Source organism: Haliotis cracherodii, unplaced genomic scaffold, assembly GCF_022045235.1.
Source record: "Haliotis cracherodii isolate W230 unplaced genomic scaffold, xgHalCrac1.p SCAF_1, whole genome shotgun sequence".
NCBI classification, from domain to species: Eukaryota; Metazoa; Mollusca; class Gastropoda; order Lepetellida; family Haliotidae; genus Haliotis; species Haliotis cracherodii.
This window is the reverse complement of record NW_027266264.1, coordinates 46,593,144-46,614,260: the sequence shown is the minus strand read 5'-3', so window position 1 is coordinate 46,614,260 and position 21,117 is coordinate 46,593,144. Positions and strand designations below refer to the sequence as shown.

Below are 21,117 nucleotides of genomic sequence, written 5' to 3'. Positions count from 1 at the left end.
AATAAGAATTCAAAGGAAACAATGTCATGTCTTGTTTCAATGTGATCTCCTTTTATTCAGAATTCAATTTTGCATGGTTATATCTACAGTTAACCAACTCTACGCTGAAACACAAAATGCTTATTTCCTAAATATTAAACCGATCCACTTATACATGCTTGTGAACATGCCAGGACAGAAAAAGAACTATCGGTAATTAACCCCTTTTATGAATTGATCATAGTTTAGACTCATCGTGTATTTTTGCATGTGTTTAAGTTGGATTAATGTAATTAAGTAACATAAGTTGAAAACACGTTTGTCACCTCGTACCCATCTTAAATCCAACCCATCAGAAGCCGGACACAGGCGGAATTTCTAGCATTGTGGACACCTGTGAACATTAGCCATTCTTCCAGTAAGAACATTATTGCTATTATTCTTAAACTTTTACCCAAAGGCATGTAACCGATTATACATAAACATGCACATTGGTTTACACCAGCAGAAGCAACAAACATAATCAATGTCTCAGCTCGTGGATGTGGGCCTGTGTCAATGGAGTGACATAGTGTGATGTGGGTTCGAATCCCAGATTTGCCTTGATTACGATGCAATGTGTGACTGTGCAGAATAAACAATTTGTGTATAAAATAATAAGTTTGAGAGAAAACGCTTATGAACATTAATATCAGAATTATCAGGCGCCTGGGGAAGGTCGTGGGGGATATTGGAATAGTGATCATAAATGTAAAATGATAACCTTGATTCCATGTAGTATTCAGTGTAAATTGGCTCTAGACCTAATGATCGTGAAAATATATCTTCAAAAGCATCCACATGCTCATCAAATCAATCTGGTATGAACCAAGGCTTTGACAAGATGAGATTCACACACGTGCGTTGTGAATGATGTAAAACAACACACAAAACAACGTTAAGATGTTCCAATCAATTACCCTTTATTTTCATTAGAACTACATCATTTATGTATGAAATAAAGCACATGACAAGATGACATGAAGGTAGACATGTAGAACTATGTGGTTGTTTTCGTTTTGTTACATACCCCTTATACAAATATATATATGTGTATATATATAATATGCATATTAAAAGGTATTAAGTCGGCCTTCTGTGAAATTGGATTTGAATGTCTGTCGCGTGCAGTAAAGTCCACTATGTCGCCATCTTACTTACATTCATCCACTGACGGGAGAATGGTAAAGGGAGATAAGCGGTTTCTGGTAGGCCAATTCACAAGATCGGATAATGTTCGTCATTGCTTGCTTAATAAAGCTGGTTGTTCCTTACCGGTAAATTAGGAAGCTAAGCAAACAGGAAACCGACAAATGGTAATCTGTATTTGATCAAGCCACAATTGCTTAACCCCACAAGCCCTAATCCAGGGTTGATTGAATCTTGTTACCTTATAGAAACATCAAATATGCCGACATCGTCAGGTAAAACGTTGAGGTGGAGAAACAGACAGTTTCATCCTGCTACTGACATCAAAACAGCATGTTAACATTGTAACCACTTGTTTTGTCACTCTAATGACAACATGCTTAAGGCGTTCAGATGGAAATAAGTAAAGTATTTACACGAATGCGTGTGTTATAGTATAGTCATGTTAATTCAGCAAGTGTCCAAACAAATCTTCTTCTTTTTAAAGGGAAGAGTATACCTGTAATGACAATCAGCCATAGATGAATTTTTGAAGATCACATCTATCAATCAGTTTTGTTCTGTTTTGTAAATACTAGTAATATCCTTTAACATTTTCTATCTTATATATCCCAGAACGATGATTTACGATCCACATTGGATTAGCTGCTGGCACAGATTGGATGTTTTTACAGCTGTTAGATTTGTTGATTTATTATGACATCTGAGTGCAGAGACAACTCATTTAACGCACCATTAAGTCTCCCCGTTACGATTACTTGTGTCAGCTTGTCCTGGTTCAAATGCTTTACGAGTTTCAGTGGGGACATATTCTCCAGTCTCAAATTGATCCTTCCATGTTACATATACACATAGCCATTTGACAAATAAAACAACTTTAAATGGACAATAAGCATTAACTTAGGCTATATGGCAATAGACTAAACTCATTTCAAATCTAAAGTTTGACAATGGCATATCCAAATAATTGAATCAAATTCAAGGTCTATATAATTTGTAAATTGACGTCATCATTGGGAGTTAAAGTGACGAAACAACCGCTATATCGTCATAGACTGGGTCATGAAGTAAATAGCTAGGATTTATTTTTTTGTGTAAAATGTTTTTTGGGACATTTACATGGCATGTTTTACGTGTCTTCAGTCTGTATGGTTGCCCAACTTATGACCATCACATTAGTATGACACGTTTTACTTCATACCTACATAACACGATTTATGTGACAGAGAGCATACAAATGTTTGGAATTTCATTATCATAATATAATGAATGGAAGGATGTATTGTAAATTGACTGAGCTGTTTGGCGTTTAGTAAATTGCACAAGTGAAAATTTCAGTCATTTTACACTTTTACTGTAACATATAAATATATTTCATGTGTGGAGTTTGTTATCTTAGTTATACACATTACATCATCATCATCATCATTTATTGTATTCTGGCCATAGGCCCATATACATACAGTAACATTATATATATACAATTTTGTACATGTAGAAGTATAAACATGCAGACTTATATGCACAGAGATGTGCACGTGTACAATTTTGTGAAAAATAAGTCGCAACACAACACAACAAGAAGAGATAAAAGAATTTGATTAATGAAGGCAAATAACCTAAAGAATAATTTTACATCATTTGTACAAAGACGGTTGCGAAGTCGTAAACCATAATTAATGTATAGGATAGTATTCTTTTGTTACATACATACATATATGGATATATATATAGCGCTGGTATCCAGTTACATACAATTGCTCAAACACGTTGTCGAGTTTGAAACACATCTGAAAAACACTTATTTGGACATATTGAAGGCTTCATTGGATAGATAATGTCTTCAATCTGATATTATTCTACCTACTCCAGTTACTACAGGCTGGAAACTTTCCAAGGAAACAGGTACCATGTCATGGAGCAGACATATGGGTCAGAATCAATATTGACCCTGGTATTTACTCCGACAGGACACGGGACATAGGCCTTGGGGAGAAACTGGATTCGTCACCTGATGCCCCTGGGCGAGGATTTTTATCTGGGCGTGATGCACATAATCCAGGTACCCTGTGGAAAATTGAGGTGAAACGTCAAACCATTAGTATGTAATTAGTTGCAAACTAATTGTGTGCGGCGTGTCCTAAATCGTGCTCGCCTGTCGACGCCGAGAAACGTTGGCTGTCACACAAGGTTGATTGTGACCCCGTATATCAGTAATATCTTTACATGTATATGTACGTACAGTCGTTATGCAGATTCGACGTGAATAATCAGTTTAGAATGTTAATGCAAATGTTTAAAGCAATACGTTAAAAGTGAAGCGACAGTATCATTATAAATGTTATTTGTTATTTTCATACTGAATTTAAAAAAACAACAGATCTCAATGAAGAGAGTTTATCTGGGAAAATTATACATTGTATACCCAGGCCGCAAGATGATTCACCTTTAATTTTCAACCCCCTGAATCTTGACCCCTTACCCCTGGGACTGACCTAGACACATCCCCACAGCACATAGGGCAAGTCTGACCCCAGAACCTGCACTATGGGATCTGAACATGGGATCAGACCGGCTCCCCCCTCTCCAAGTCTCCTTCGATAGCTCTCCCCTGGGTGGTGCCTACACGATACGGCTGCCCTCTCTCCTGTGACTAGCTGCACTCACCCATACAACAGCCAATGTCCGATTCTGCAAAAGACATATACCAGGATATGAACACTAGATCCGCGAGGTCATATACAGGTCGCTTAATTCTGTGCGTCATTGCCAGTGGGGACAAATATATCACTATGAACATAGATATGGGCACGAAATGTCTTGGCATTTTACGAAATAACTGAAATCGCAACTTCCCTGTAGCATTGAAAACCACTGACCACTTGCCTCGAGTCAACGTGTTTACCTAGAATGAAAAGGGCAGCTAACGGTGGCACGCTGTCCCCCTTTAGGTGGCATGCGGGAGTTCATCCTATCCTGACTCCCCGACAATATTAAGGACAACTATAGCAATAGCAAGATAAAACGATAAAACAGCTGAATCGAGCTCAAAAAGATTTTTGCCACAAACTTTTCAAATATATGCCATGTTTAAAAAACATATCTACCTCTGCGGAGGCACGGTTGGCCCAGTTGTATAGGGCGCCGCTGTGCTGAATTGTGCCTCTTGGACACGCCAAAAACCTATGATCGAGGGTTCGAATAACTTAACTCAACATTATTAAGTCAAGACTATGTGTACATAGGATGTTTAGGATTTACAGGAGATCAGACTTCCCCAGACTTGTAATGGCGACTTGTATTTATTTACTTGAACGTACTGAAGTATTCAGACTCGGCACGTGGAACACCTGGCCGTCGGCATCATCAAAGGGCACCTAAGCCGGAAGTGAGTCCTTCACTTTGTGTCCAGGAGGGACTCTCTCTCTCTAACCGATGAAGCGTCCTGGAACTGGCCCTCTAGTTCATTACGCCGTATCTCGTTGCGAAGAATTGCGTCCGAACATCCGCTTGTCAAGTGTTCGGATCCCAGATTCTCTTATGTTTTATATCATTTTTTTATACCCCAAGAGATGTAGCACTAGGTCTATACGTGTTACTTCATGTTTGCACTGACTGACGGCCATACAACAACCAGCTGTATCGCGGAATAAAATAGTTCCCCAGAGAGGTGACGCGAGCGTCTGTATGCTCAACTTGCTTTTCAGGAACATCTGTTGTAGTTTGTTTACAAGAATTGTATTCAAATAATATCATCACTGGGTGAGAAAGGTCTTTTAAGAACTACCTCAGTAAGTCACAATGACAGCGCGTCGTAATACATTTACATCACGTACAAGACGTCAGAATGGCCGACACGGAAAACCTACCTGTGGTGGTTACATGTGTTGGTCATCATTGATCAGTTGGCCGATCATTGAAAGGTAATTGTAAAGATGTGTCAAATAGATACCAAGGTAAATTCATAGATTGTTGTAGGCTGTCACTGTGAGTCTAGACACGGATCGAGTCGATACTACGATAGTGGATAAGCATGTCTATGTTTTGTCCACTAGGGTGGGTCGTAGCGAGGATATTCGGGAACGATCATGCAGTCAAACTCTCTGACGTTTCTCAATGTATGAGTTCAAGATTAAAGGGTCTGAATGATCAGAAACAACGCTGTTGTATGTGTAAGTAGTCTGTCAGTGTTTACGGTCATTTCAAGAATACATTCTCGTGAAAAACGTATTGAACATCAAAGTGTGTTTTTCATACACTTGTGAACGTCAGTCATCACAGTCACGTGACCGGCCTCTCTTCCAAAGGAAAAGCAAAATATTGTGTAAAATCATAAAAAGATGCACGAAAGCCACTCATCCATTAGGTTATGAGAGACAGTAAAACATGATTGATATAAATAAATATATAAACTATATGTTCTAAACATAGTTGTTACCCATGATGTACATTACCTTATACTACCATACATATCCATTCTCTCGGGTTTCCCTTCTATAAGCTGCGTCTTTCCTACATGAAACTGACGCCCTGTGATGTAACGTGAAGTACCTTCTGTTGCGTCAAATTTAAAAGAATATTCAATTATGCAAAACTGTATGAATTATAGATTATAAGGAGCATATGGGATACTTTTATAATTATGTTTGTTTTATAGGAACAATGAGATATTTACCGCCGTACGTGTCATATAAACATGGTTAATATAATAAATATTCAACTTACATTAAATGATGTAGAGTGGTAATGTCTACAGTTGATGGTGCATCACTAATACATAACAATAATCACAATTGCGCTAAATAGACAATGACGTTATGATTTGTTAACGAAAGGTAATGCCCTAAACAGACAATGACGTCATTATATGTTAACGGAGGGGAACCTTTCAGACATCGCTGTTTGTACGTACATCCCACGAGGATAGAGCGATTCAAACTTAAGGTCAATGCAAACATGACATGATTTGACATTATAGGTGACTTATAGGTGACTAAATATCGGCCTTCTGTGAAAATTGGATCTTGACGTCTGTCGCATGAGGGAAAGTCCACCATCGTCGCCATCTTACTTACCTTCATCCTCCGACTCGATGGATGTGAAGGAAGAAAAGCGGTTTGAGGTAAGCCAATTCTGAAAATTGGCTTACTTAATAAAGCTGGTTGTACCTCACAGGTAAATTAAGAAAATAAGCTTACAGAAAACAGCAAATACCCAACCGCTTGTAATTACAACTGATAATCTCAATTTGATAAATCAAAATTGGTAGCTGTCGTCTGCTAATCCTTATCCGCTGATTGACTCTTGTTAACTGTGGAAACATCAAATGCACCGACATCGTCAGGTAAACAGTAAGGTGGAGAAACAGATAGTCTGCGTCTGCAACAATCGTAAACATATAAACAGACACGTGTTTGGTTTGATCACATTTGGTAGGGAAAGCGTTTTACTTACCAATAACATAGTGACATGTAACACTATGCAAAATAAAAATAACAACAGAACATATGCTGGCAAGATATTATCCAACATATCAACACGTGTATATTTACACACAGGATAGATATGAAACACCTGAAAAATACACAAGTCAACCTGTAGGTGTTGAGCATCTGAATGCCAGTGTATCTGTGGGGTATATCAAGCCTCAAGTGTTTGTTGTTCGGATTGCACCCGACCACTCCAGTTCTGGTGTTTAACAGTTGAACAGTTTCACTTAGACGAAAATACACCGCGCTGATCATACAAGCTCTGACGTCATGTACTGATATTTTTAGCTCACTGCATTTGCTGATATAAAAATGACTTGACATTACCATAAATTGACTTTAACATTTTGGACATCTTAGTGCTGACACAGTGCTTTCCAAATACTTTCCACAAATACGAATTCAAGGCGTCAGTAAAGCTTTCAAAAATAATTATGGTAAACATGTGAAGGACATTTCCAAATTTTACGCATCAGTGACAAAAATTATGTCCGATGCAATTCCCTATTTGGACTTGTTTTTAAGGTGAACAATTGACTTGCCTTTGCATGTGTTTGGGACGGGTGCCACCGGTTGGGCAGGATACGCTCATCTTTTCGCGAATACTTGATGTCATTACTGTTCGACAGTAATTCATAGACACATGTTCAAGATATAGTTGGAATCGTACAATCGACACTGCTTTATGCAGAGATTTCTATTGGATATGGAAAGGGTCGTGTCGCTTTATTTGCTGTATAACACTACTACCAACAACATGATTAGTGTTACACAATTGTGGACCACAATGTAAACCGCCTCATGTGGTAACATCTTCTCAGGTTAAAATTCAGTTTATAATGCACAATATTTAAATGCTAATTTACAGATGGCCCCGAAGTGGTTTTCCCTCCAAGTCCTCATATATATTCAACGTCTATATATTCCATATTCTTGAGGTTAAGCGTCCACAACTTCGCGTGTTAGCAGGTCGATGGTGTAGAGATCTAGCTTGATTACAACAAATTACAAATACAGCAAGCAAACTTCTCCTGGAAACAACGTTGAACCTACATGCCACAAACCATGAAAGCTTGCTGAACCAATATTGATACTGGTGTTTAACCACAACAATGAGGGCCAGAGATTGCCATACTGGACACAGGCCCGGGGGTCCAGCGATTGGGGTGCGATGTGTCCATCACGTGAAGCCTGTGGGTAGGGATTTGGTTCAGGTGTGATGTACATGTTCAAGTCACGGCGTGGTCAATGAAGACGTGTGAATGTCACCAGCTGAGCGTGTAATTAGGAGCGCGGATATGTTCAAGACGTTAGCTCAGCGAATACGTCACTATGAGCTCATTGGTGTAAATAAAGTTTTAGGAAGTCTTTCTACATTGCGATAGCTAGAGAAATGCACTGATCATGGAGGTAGTATCCATAATCAGATAAAGCTCCGGGAACACAATACACTGAATAAATGACACCTTAGTCCATAAGCGTAAAGACCAATAGTCAAATGTCTCTGCACTTGTTTTCTTTTACAAAATCATTTCATTGTGTAATTAGTTCATGAAGAGTGATAACAGGATCGGACTTAACATACAACCCTGCTTTTACAGTTTAATCAGTACAAAACTTTGTCATGTTTGCAGCTGTTGAACTTTCATCATCAGTTTTATTAATATTTGTTTACTAATCGCAACAATAATCAAGAAACGTGTCCCTTGTTAAATGACGTAAACATTCATTTGTACATGACTCAAGGGTCGGTCTGGTTCATTGTGGGTGGTGGAACTCATAAAGGTGGCTTCCTCCTTTCTGAAGAGAACAATAATAAGGCATGTACACCTTGGTGGATCAGGTATTCTCCGAACTGAAGCGAACTTTACTGTACTCAGTAAAAGTAAAAAGTGACATTAGCGTACATAACATGTATCTATAACACTGTAAACATAACTGTTCACATAACATCGTAGACATAACACAAATGCATATATAAAATTACACAATGTACAATATCAAGCGATACATTATTATTAATTCCAGATTGATTTAAATAATGGCATGAGGATTTTATAGAATTGATATAGCTTAGCGAGAAAAACAAAACATACATCACATTATGTCAACAATCCCCTTGTGTAGCTACTGTCACAGACTGGAGGGCGTTTGATTATCGATACTGCCAACGCGGGAAGTGGAGTGCTGAATTGTTGTGGCGTCCATCGGTGTAGCGACAAGTCATTAAATGTGTCATTAAGACTCCCCGATACGATTACTTGTGTAATTAATAACGGAAATGCACGAACCTCAAGGCGCTTGATTATCTTGTGATGTTCATTTCCTAGTTCAAAAATTATCCACCTACGTATTATTGAAAGTGTTAATCTGACCGAAATAGAATGACAGGCATGTGGATTCATAATGACAATCGCTACATCTATCTTATAAACAATCTTATTCCACAAAAACCACTGACGTACATGGATATAATATAACAATGCCTCACCTCACATGGCTGTACACATAGTCGAAGTGCCATGGAGCATTAAGACAGAGTTGACAAGTGTAGATAGTTTTCTAAGTGATAACATACATGTGCGTCTCTCTGCTGGCTGCGCTGGAAGAAGAATGAACTTATAAACAAGGATGAATATGTACACTGTGATATTTGTCTTTGTATACTTTCCTTATGTTCTTTAGAATAGGGAAAATTCAAGTAGATAATGGTATTAATCTCCCACACACTGTTTATTACATATTTACATATTTTTGCAAAGAACTGGTGCAATTTACCCAACGTCATAACATAAACATGATTACTAGAACGTAACTTATAAGATGGCGGGCTATTTTAGGAGTAAGAAATATGTACTGTCTTAAATTTAGCTTTGTTGGAGCCATAACCGACAAATCCTTAAAACATTAGGTGAATCAGAACATTACCTCTGTCAAATAGCACCCGCATTTGTATATTGACATACATTAATTATGTATATTAACTTATGGTAACTTATGTTGACCAAGAGGCATCTTCAGCGGCTATTTCTACAGTTAGTATGCTGGCGGAATGTTTGTTTCTGTGATTATCGATATTGTAAAACCGAGAATTTGTTGTGCTGATTTGTTTTGATGTCAATATTTCAGTAAGTATCCCTGATAAGATTAATGTTGACATCGTTGATGTGTGTAAAAGAGGTGTGAAACACACACTACAAAACACACTGTACGCGTAAAACACTAAATGCTAATGCCATCAATTTGGAAACATTTCTGTCGAGGGTTTCCTAAATAATCCTTATGAATAAACAGGTTGATCTAAATAGCGTACAGGGCATTTTCTATTCTTTGAACAAAATTATTAAAATGCGACATGTCCATTTGATGAATAACATGCTTATAAAGGTGGAGTTAACGTTTAAACCAATCAGCTCTGTGTAGCCTGAACAGCAAGCACCTCCTAGTCTCATTACAGTTGGAGAAACAATGGACGCCTAATCAAGAAACAAATGAGTTCTGTAAAGCGTTTGACGAGGGGATAATCTCGACAGGGAATATAAACCTTGTGGTTGAGGGAGAGGATAAACATTTCTCTTCCTACTGAGATAAAACTGTTCTCCCCGGAGCTTGTGTCAAGAAACATGTTTAACCCATCCACGTTTAAACACAGCGAGGATGCTTCTTCCTGCATGTCGCAACAGACGACATCTCTCCAATTTCTTCAACACCACGCTCCAGTCACTCATTGGACGTCTGCAGTTGCCCAGGAAGCAGACGACACATCCAAGTTCGTACCCGATGACCAACGCCATTTTACATCTGAAGCGAGATCCATTCCTCGTCACACAGTAGAGACTACGAGTCATTACAGCATTACCCCGTCACCACCCGCATCACTTACTTCAGATACTGACGACGATGACACGAGTCGTAACAGTGGGCCAGGAACGTCTACATTCTCCCAACAGAAAAGAGAGTTTTCCAACAAGAAGCCTCCCTATTCCTATGTGGCTCTCATCACCATGGCCGTCGAGAGTTCTACAACAGGCATGATGACTCTCAACGACATCTACAACTACATCGTCAAGAGATTCCCATACTACCAAGACAACCAACGGAGATGGCAAAACTCCATCAGACACAACCTCTCCCTCAATGACTGTTTCGTCAAGGTGCCCCGACCCCCGGGGAAACCAGGCAAGGGTAACCTGTGGGCTCTGCATCCATCTTGTGGGGACATGTTTGGTAACGGCAGTTTCCTCCGTCGTTCTAAACGTTTCAAGTCAGGACACAAACAGCGACAAGATGAAGCCACCGTCCAACGTCTTACTTCTTATGGCCTTTTAGGTTTATATGGAGGTCAGTCCCCCTACCTTGGCTTCAGCCCCGTAAGTCTTCCCCCCATAACCCAGGGACTGACCCAGACACACGCCTACAGCACAGCAAATAGGCCTGACCCCAGTCCCTGGACTATGACATCTCCTACAGTCTACTCTCCTCCTACAGCCGGCTACTACAACGCCAGCAGCATGAACAGCTCCCTGACCGGCTCCCCTCTCTCCAGCTCTCCCCCGGGAAGCTCTACCCTGGGTGGGGTCAACGTGCCACATATGCCCTCTACATGTCGAAGTCAAAATTCTCACAGTCTGTATTCATCATTGCATCATTCCCTTGTTAGTGCTACGAACTCAATATTTCCGAATGAAACAAATACGCTTTGTTCACTTTCTTATGAAAATCAAGCTTAGCGTTTAGCTTGTTTGACGTATAAGTGCTAAGTATGTCTATTTGAAGCATGTGAATGACCGAGATATTGCCAAAGATATTATACGGCAATGTTCTTAAAAGAATTGAGCTTGTGCATACATGTATTGTCTTAATACTTAAAATAAACTACGTATACAAAAGCTGTCTCTTCTTTTTCGTACACTCACCAGAAGATTAGTTTATACACTCCTCTCCCTCGGGGAATCAATGACATACACTACACATAAGTTCATACACCACAATCAGTTCGTGCACTTCACATAGGTTCATAAACCACACTACACATAAGTTTATACACTACACATATGTTTATACACTACACATATGTTTATACACTACACATATGTTTATACACTACACATATATTTATACACTACACATATGTTTATACACTACACATATGTTTATACACTACACATATGTTTATACACTACACATAAGTTTATACACTACACATAAGTTTATACACTGCACATAAGTTCACACACCACATGTCAGTTCATAATGGAGTTAAAACTCAAAATGGCTGATTGTAAGTTAAACTACCATATCGTATCAGATTTCTTGCAAACACGGGGCACGGGTGGCCCAGTCGTCTAAGGCGCCGCGATTCGCTGTGCAGAGTTGTGTCCCTTGGGCACGCCAGAAACCTATGCTTGTGAGTTCGAATCCCTGTTCGCCCCGATTATGTTTCTAGGTTTGTCAGCACCATACCCGTGCTCGTGGGTTTCACCGAAGTGGTAAACGTCTGAGACCTGCATCACTTCGGGCTTTCCTCCCATATTAAGCTGATACGCCGTGATATAACCGGAATAATGTTAAAAGCGGCGTTACACCCACCTCAATCATTCACTCTTGCAAACACACAATTGCTCACTCCATGGTGATACTTATTTTAACTCTACTCCAAGGTGATTCCTCATACACTACATATAATTTCACACACTACACATAAGTTCATACACTATACATAAGTTCAAAACACCACGCATTTGTTCATACACTACATATAAGTTCATACACTATATATAAGTTCACACACCATACATTTGTTCATACCCTACACATAAGTTCATACACTACACATAAGTTCATACACTATATATAAGTTCATACCCTACACATAAGTTCATACACTAAATATAAGTTCATACATTATACATAAGTTCATACATCACACATTTGTTCATACACTACATATAAGTTCATACACTACATATAAGTTCATACACTATACATACGTTCATAGACTGCAACTAAGTTCATACACTATACATAAGTTCATACACTACATAAAGGTTCATACACAACATGTCAGTTCATAGTGGAATTAAACTCAAAATAGCTGATTGTAAGTAAAACTAGTACTGCATCGTATCATATTCCTTGCAAACGAACCATTGCTCACTTCACGGTGATACTTATTTTAACTCTACTCTAAGGGGATTCCTTATGAAGGATACAGGTATGTTTTAAGGCTATTCCCAATGACGGATGTAGTTCACTCAAGGGTAATGATATATTATGGACACACTCCAGTACAAGTTTGTGACCTATTGAGGATGAAACTCAATCTATATTTGATTTTTCTCTCTATTTGGACTGACATTTTCTGCTATTACAGTTTACTTGACTGCACGTTTATGATAGGCGTTCAGTGGACAAATATGTCTTTTCAATGCAAAACCAGGACATGGAAATAGTTTAGCATTTAAGGTTCATGCAGTGGTAACAGGGAGAACCATGATTTTATTATCTGCATACACAATATGTAATTGTTCTCACCTGTATGAGTATGGTAGAAGTTATTAAACATCTTATATTGTATATTTAGGTACATTATCTAGGTATTATGCATTTATGGTAACCTCATAACCCACAGTGTGGCTTCTGTAATGTTTTCTTTACTCGAAATTTTATATTGTTGCACAGAAAGTGAGATTTTCAAAAACTGTTTTCTCGCTCCCCCAGTGATGGACACAGTCAAGATGAGTAGAATCACGAACACAATAGAAACGCAGTGAGTTTGAGGGGTCCCATAACAAGTATTTCGATCCACTCTTGTATCTGGTAGCACACACAAACCTGGACTAGCTTATGAAGCCTTCCCCGTCCAGCATCAGGGTTAAGATCGATACGTTACGTGTTTTCCTTTGAAGAAGTGGAGCATGTTTGGTGTAGCTATGATACTAGAATCATAATTAATTATAATAACGTGTTTCGATTGGACACTATCATATTGTTATTATCAATCACAGTAGGCATGATAATTCGGCCAAATTATTACTGACATTAATGGCCGACCATTTGATATTCTGGGGGTGGGTAAATTGTCCCCAAAAATTCTTGAAAAGAAATGCCATGCTAGTTCCACTGCAAATTGGCATTTCAAGATATGTATAGTTACTGGATAATTTTACGATACATTAAATGTAGTGTGTCTTCTTTACAATTTAAAATTAAATACTAATCATGTATGCTTACACTATTCATCTAACAAAAAAACAGGTATCAACGGAACACAATTATATGATACTTATCAATGATAAATCCGCATTGTACACGCGCGTATATATGGTTTGTATCAATACAATTCCTTCATGTGAAAACTACTACTACAAAAACCACTTAACTATCAGTATATGTGTAACTGGTTATCAATGCTGATAAATACTCCTCAACAATTATATTGCTTCTATGCATATACCCTCTCACACTTGATTCAACCAATATGATGTCCATTTCGGTTCGTTGGTATAGCAAGAAGTGGTAATATATTGTTATAACAATAACACCAACGTGTGGCCATTACCTGCCTGCAACATCCTGTCACGTATAGCACAAAGTGTATGGCCAAATAGTGTGAATATCGCTCAAGTACTGTATACAGCAACATGGGGGAAATTGACAATGGCGTGAATTTGACATGTTTACTTGAAATAAAGGTGTTAAGCATTGAAAACACTTCTTTTACATCAGAGACTTATTTTGGAAAACGCACTTTTGACACCACTTCAAAATAGCAAACGTTTGAATTTTCCGAAAAGTCTAATATTGTCAATGTGTGTATCTTCTTGAGTCATCTAGGGAAAACAATTAAAACAAATACCGCAAGCCTTTTTTCTTAAAACATATTTTGTGTTAAAAGCAAGAAACTGAGTCTCCTTTGAAGTTATAGAAAACAGAAACTGGAGTTTTACACCTGTAACACGGAGAAAGCGCGCTGCTGACGCCACGGCGATTATATCGAACACGTCATCCGCATTTAATGAAAGGGGATCGGGTTAGTTTGTTTTAAGCCAATTTGTACAGCACGTCCGACATAGGCTGAACATAAACATAGACGTAAATACTTACGTTCCGAAAGAACGCGTCTCCCTCAACAAGGTACAAATCCCCTGTGCACATTAGATTAGGCATGTTTATGCATAGAAGATAGAAATTAATTTTTCTCTGAAGTTACCGCAATATATTCTAGTTAATTAGGAAATAATGACCACGGTACCACACGGATATGTATGTTGTGTTCCTTGAAGCGAATACATGTTCATCTAATAAATTGATCGGTTAACGAGTTCATTAGCTTCGTGATGTTTTCAACAGGAAACTAGTTCCTGTTTGGTCCAAGAACATATAGAGGTCGATGAAGAGCCTCACTATGAAATCTGTATTTAAATCTATACATGCATCTTGTTACTTTACGCATATTTGTATACATGTTGAGTTGTGTGTCTCTTAGGCCATATGGCCGGACATTGTATACATGTAAAGATTATTTAATGTCATACTTGCACTTTACAATGTGTGACACTTTAATAAAATAAGGTTCTTCATCTTAAGAATACGGTTAAAGAAAATCACGAGTAACATTCATTTAACTGTGAGCTTGACGTGTTTAATTGAATCTAACGTAAGCTATTTGAAGCAATGTAAATATGTGCCTCAATGACAATTTTACTGTCGAAATATATTTCACCATAGGCAATAGATATACACACGTCAGTATCCAGCCGGTAAATATTGACAATGATATTCACTTTCAACATATACAAGTTTACTGAAATTGACAAGAAATCATGAATGGTCCTGTTTCGCATATCGCCTAGGGCGGGGGTTAGCCACGGACGTTACGACCCCGGGGGTGGGGATGTGACCGTGAAATATACATGTTGCAGGCTCAAGAAGTGGGAAGCTCTATTATATGGCGTGTGTAATTTGGAGTCTATGATGGCTCACTACTGATAAAACTGATGTCACGGCTGATCAAGGCATTGTCTGAGCGTGATGATACAATACGGTTTTACGGTGAGGAAGATTATAAAGGTCTAATCTAATTCTAATCTACAAGGTAAAGTCTGGACAACGGGGTGTTTAATCAATTAAAACAAAATATTCCCCGAAGAAAGGATTTGGGGATTTTTTAATGTCTAGCAGTTGAAGAGTCCATTGGAAAGATGCATACAGAGGCCGTGAACACTGCCATTGCATCAAGACTCCATTACCTTATTGTGCATTTTCTCTGACATAAAAACATAACAATATATTCATCAAGTGGGAACTCAAGGGACCATTTAAGCAATTAATTATTCTCGGCTCACATGTTCAGATCGAATGACATCTTATTAGATAGCTCGGGTCTAGACATTTTGATACACGTATAATCGTATTTCTGTCAATATCAACGAAAGCCATGATATCAGAGTCATGCAACAAATCAAGTGCGGGTTGGACACGTTCGACAGACTTTCGACAAAATAGAAATGCTGAGGCACAAATTCTGACAAATTTCGACGTGACTAATTTTACATATGTTATCATCTTTCATCAATTTTTAATCAATGTCGACAAGAGCTGCTTCAAAGAGATGTTTGGAAAATAGCAATGATCTTAACAAAACATTTGTTTCTGATGTATTGAGTCGTTAACAATAATATTAAGCTACTATTTGTTGGATATGTTTTCTTCATGCAATAATATTGAGTCCCAGTATAGCACCAGTGAAGGGGTGTGGAATCAATATAGTAGCTCTCCAATCAGAACAGAGGAACAAGATTATGACTGGACAAGGTGTAACTGGATTGCGATTGGTTGGATGTAGCTGGGAGCAGATTATCGAACAATAGCGGCTTAATCTATGAACAGGGGGGTACAGAAGTTGTGTATTTTGTGGATTAATTCCATGTGGGATATAAACCGTGTCGCGAGTAGATGGGACAAACACTCAGGGTTTTGAAAGTGAAATCCTTCACATCGGTTAGATTTGATCTGTAAAACATACGAGAATGTTGCTGAATCAAGGCCCAAATCTGTTCCAGTATGGAGGTGGCGCAGACGACAAGTCCTCCTGTATGATGTCGTTGTCGCATGCCGTGCAGCAGGGGCCTCCCATGTCAGGAGCGTACATCCTGTCCCCACACACGCCTTCACTGTCTCTTCCCCCGATGCCAGGTCTGACGACAGGGATAACAGACGTCAAATCAGAAGTATCTCCTGGAACAGACGACACTCGCGACAATCTGCTGCAACATGGGCATCCTGACAACGATCAGAGCAACCAGTCATCACCATCGCCGTCAGTGTGTTCCGACAACGACGAAGACGAGGATTCAGATGAATATTCAGGTACATCAACTCTGTCTCAACAAAATCGACGCTTTGCTGAAAATGTCAAGCCTCCCTATTCCTACATTGCATTGATTACCATGGCCATCGAGAGTTCTCCTACTGGTATGATGACTCTCAACGATATATACAGTTTCATCATGAAGAGGTTTCCATATTACAAAGAGAACCAACAGAGATGGCAGAACTCCATCAGACACAACCTCTCCCTCAATGACTGTTTCGTCAAGGTGCCCCGACCCCCGGGGAAACCAGGCAAGGGTAACCATTGGGCTCTGCATCCATCTTGTGGGGACATGTTCGGTAACGGCAGTTTCCTTCGTCGTGCTAAACGTTTCAAACTGGCGCACAGACAACGCCGAGAAGACGCCACTATTCAGCATGTGAGTTCTTATGGCCATTTCAGTCTCTACGGGGGCCCGTCCCCCTACCCTGCTCTTAATCCCCTGAGTCTTGGCTCCCTTCCCCAGGGACTCACCCAGCCCCAGCAATACAGTATAGGAAGCAAACCTGATCCTAGTACCTGGACAATGGGATCTCCTACAGGCTACTCTCCTACAACTGGCTACTACAACGCCAGCAGCATGAACAGCTCACTGACCGGCTCCCCTCTCTCCAGTTCTCCTCCAGGAAGCTCGCCTCTGGGTGGGGCTTATATGCCACCAACCCCTACACCCACTGCAGGAAACGGTCACCCTCACGCAACCTACCAGGCTCTACAACAACACTTCTCCTGTGGACAATACTCCGCCTATCCGCATCTGAGAATGGCGTCAGGATCTCCCTGACTTTCTGGCTTGTCACGGAGCTTCTGGTTGCTGCATTGTGTCTCAAAAACTAATACACATATCGTTATGTGGGATATGATCAACACAAACTGTGTTAAACTATGTGTGGAAAGTGCTATATACTACAGGAAATATGTGGGGTGGTGTTTGTGTAGATTACAATACCTACACTGAGTTGGCAATATTACGCAAGACAAAGACAATATGTATGTAATATTCTATCTGTCTCTTTGTTCCATCATTTTACGTTGATGAATAGTTTCAATAAAAATTGTTATATTGCAATATATGTCGTGTTCTAAAATCCATGCTGGAAGCCAACAATTTGTCTCTGACGTTTTCATTTAATAGTGAAATGAGAAGGGAATTGCGTTATACCGATATCTAACATATCGACATACAATATTTATTTCGTGATATACCATTTGTACCTTGTTCAAGTATCACCGTGAGTCAATTGTCATGAAAGCTAGTTTCATCTGTACTCACTGCGGGCCATACGCGGATGTTTTCTATACAGACCAGCCTCGTAGCAGAATGTATATTAATGTGGAGTTACACATATGAGGTGAGGTGAGGTGAAATTGGGTTTAACGTCGCGTCCAAGATTTTTACACATATTATCATTTGCTACCAAGAAATGCTCATTCAGAAACATACATGTGCACACCTGCTATTCAATTCAATAAACGTTTCAAAGAACAGAACAGAAGTTTCTTATCAAAAGTCAATACAGCGACATAGAGAAAGGTTCCATAGGTACACACGAGAATAATACAGAATATAGAACATAACATATTTTATAATGAATTAAGAGAAATATATGTGAAAAATAGAATATAAGATCATACTAATATATACAATAAATGAATTGGCCACAACATTAACAATGAGTGTAATTGGATATAAATTTGTTTCTGATATATTAAGTTGATTAAGATTACTGTCTTTACGGATTTGACGCATCTCCTGGTGGACAAATCTTGCAACGTAGGGGATAAAAGGGAAATGAGGATACAAACCTGGGATGCACAATGCAAAGACGCATACATCACAGCCACAATAGATAACACAACTAAACCTTATTTAGTTAGTCACGCACCATGACTGTGGAATATTTGTAATTTCTGAAAACAAAACCAATCAAGATATATATAAACGCAAGTCTAGCCAGCTCTATTCCACATGAATTCTATTATGAAATCAGCATCAGGAACATTATTTCAGGAAATAATTTGCTTCAATTCTAGAGGAGAGAAATGTATTGTGTAATAAATTAATAATTGTCTAAGACGTTCTTTTCAACCCTCGTTTTTGAGGTATGTCAAATATAATTTGGAATATAGTCATGTACAATACAAGGATAAAATAAGGATGATAAAATAAAATAATATGCAATGATTATTCCTATCCCCTTCACGCCGTGCTGTAGTGAAACGATGAAAGATCCTTGTTATTTTCGGTAATATTGGAATAAAAGTAAATCTACATATTTAGATGTAGATTATGTTACCATAATTAAGAAGAGGAACTTAAATGTAATCTGTTTTTAAACTATCTAAGTTTATATACATGTCCCCATTAATACTTGGCACTTGTAATTATAACCTAAAGAGAGCTCTATAGGTGGAATCACCCTACTGCTAGATACTTCCTGTAAATCACGTGTTTGTATTGTACTACTTATGATTAGATAGCAGTAGTTCAACCATGAAGATGACAGATATAGCCCTGGAGACTGACAGCCTGCTACAACTTTACGTTCATCAAATAAACGTAATGTCTTAATTAAAACCACAAATTCGCATTATATGGGAACGTTTATCGTGTATTAATAGATGGAATACTTATCTATCTGAACTTCTACCATTAGATTTGACAAAGTGTGGCAATATATTTCAGGCGGAAGACTTGACAAACTTTGACTTTGAGAGCTTATTGTAAAATTAATAAACTTAAATATGGTATTCAGGTAGGCGATAATATGTTAAATATGTTACTGTACGCGGACGACGTAGCTTTGATTGCTCCAGACGACATTTCCTTACAGCGTATGTTAGACTGTGTCTCTCGCTGGGGAGCACAATGGCGTTTAAAAGTAACTATGAAAAAAACTAAGGTTGTTCATTTCAGGCCCCGATCTGTTAAAAGATCGGAAATAATCGTTGCTATTGGCTCTTCTCACATTGGCATTATTAACGCCTATAAATATTTAAAAGTTTGGCTTCATGAGCATTTGGATATTAATTATTCTGTTAAGGAATTGGCCAAATCAGCAAATAGTGCTCTTGGTGCTCTTATCTTTAAATTAACGGGTGGTATGTCATTTACAGTTGTTAATAAACTGTATGATAATCTTGTCCAGCCTATACTTTCGTACGGTTCGGCTATCTGGGGCCTCAAGCAATTCAGCTGTATTAATTCTGTTCAAAACAGAGCTGCTCGTTTCTTCCTTGCGGTTAATAACAAAACTCCAAATGTATCAGTCCGCGGCGAAATGGGATGGACAAGCCCACTTACAAAACAGCATATTGAAATATTTCGTTTTGGGCGGCGAATTCAAGCGGTCGATCCATATAGACTTCTTTGTTGGATTAGTAAATGGTCTACAAAATTCCGTAAAATCCTGGGTAAACAATGTTTTGGCTTTGCTTAATAGTTTAGACCTAAATGTCTCTGACGGTATGCATTTAACCAAATAAACTAGGATTTTATGAAAAAAATAAATTGTTTCCAAACAGTCAAAAATAATTATGCTTCAGACAGTTGAAAAAAAAAGAAATTGCCAGCCACAAAAATAACACTGTTGCAAGGTGTTCTTCTTTAAGAAGAATAAAGCGCATGCAAAAAAGAACTTGATACAAACTCCCAGCCCCTACCCCTACTGTTTTCATCCTAGCAACGTTTTCATAACGTCTGTAATTATTTTTTGTCAAATCCAATTTTCAAGCGTGTAGTTTCTTTAACCCGGCAGTTTAATTCTTTTTACCAATTTATGCAGACATGTTAAATCAGGCGCCTGAGCAGTGATATCAACTATTATCAAAAAAATTTCTTCTTTTTTTTTCTTCAATCAACACTCTGTCAGTTAATTAGCAGTTCTATTAAAACCGTGATGATTCCATTATCACAAATGCTACCAACGCGATAAGTCAATTATCACCTCTGTTCCGTTTCACTTAGTCATCAGCAATCCTTCAGCGACGTGACCACTCGACCGTCTAGCATCTCTTACCTGTAATTAAGCTCCCAGGTGAGCTATTGTCAGATATAATTAGGACATTGCTCGGAGAAAGTCTGTG

The 21,117-nt window shown here is 38.6% G+C and overlaps 2 protein-coding genes across 2 annotated transcripts; both read left to right on the top strand.

Annotated features, from left to right (window-relative positions):
• Positions 1-10,660: 10,660 nt before the first annotated feature.
• On the top strand, positions 10,661-13,429 carry LOC139455958 (forkhead box protein B2-like). The gene is made up of 2 exons (XM_071237497.1): positions 10,661-11,228; positions 13,377-13,429. The coding sequence occupies exons 1-2, from the start codon at positions 10,661-10,663 to the stop codon at positions 13,427-13,429; spliced, it is 621 nt and encodes a 206-aa protein (XP_071093598.1).
• A 3,258-nt stretch (positions 13,430-16,687) lies between these two features.
• Positions 16,688-17,815, top strand: LOC139464765 (forkhead box protein D5-B-like). Its single transcript, XM_071246279.1, has one exon. The coding sequence runs from the start codon at positions 16,688-16,690 to the stop codon at positions 17,813-17,815; it is 1,128 nt and encodes a 375-aa protein (XP_071102380.1).
• Positions 17,816-21,117: the final 3,302 nt, after the last annotated feature.

What these genes read in the sequence shown, in the direction of transcription:
- LOC139464765 (XM_071246279.1), top strand. Translation starts at nt 16,688, where the DNA reads ATGTTGCTGAATCAAGGCCCAAATCTGTTCCAGTATGGAGGTGGCGCA.
- LOC139455958 (XM_071237497.1), top strand. Translation starts at nt 10,661, where the DNA reads ATGGCCGTCGAGAGTTCTACAACAGGCATGATGACTCTCAACGACATC. An exon ending in CCCGGGAAGCTCTACCCTGG is followed by an intron (nt 11,229 to 13,376) that starts GTGGGGTCAACG and finishes TCGCTCCCCCAG; the next exon opens with TGATGGACACAGTCAAGATG.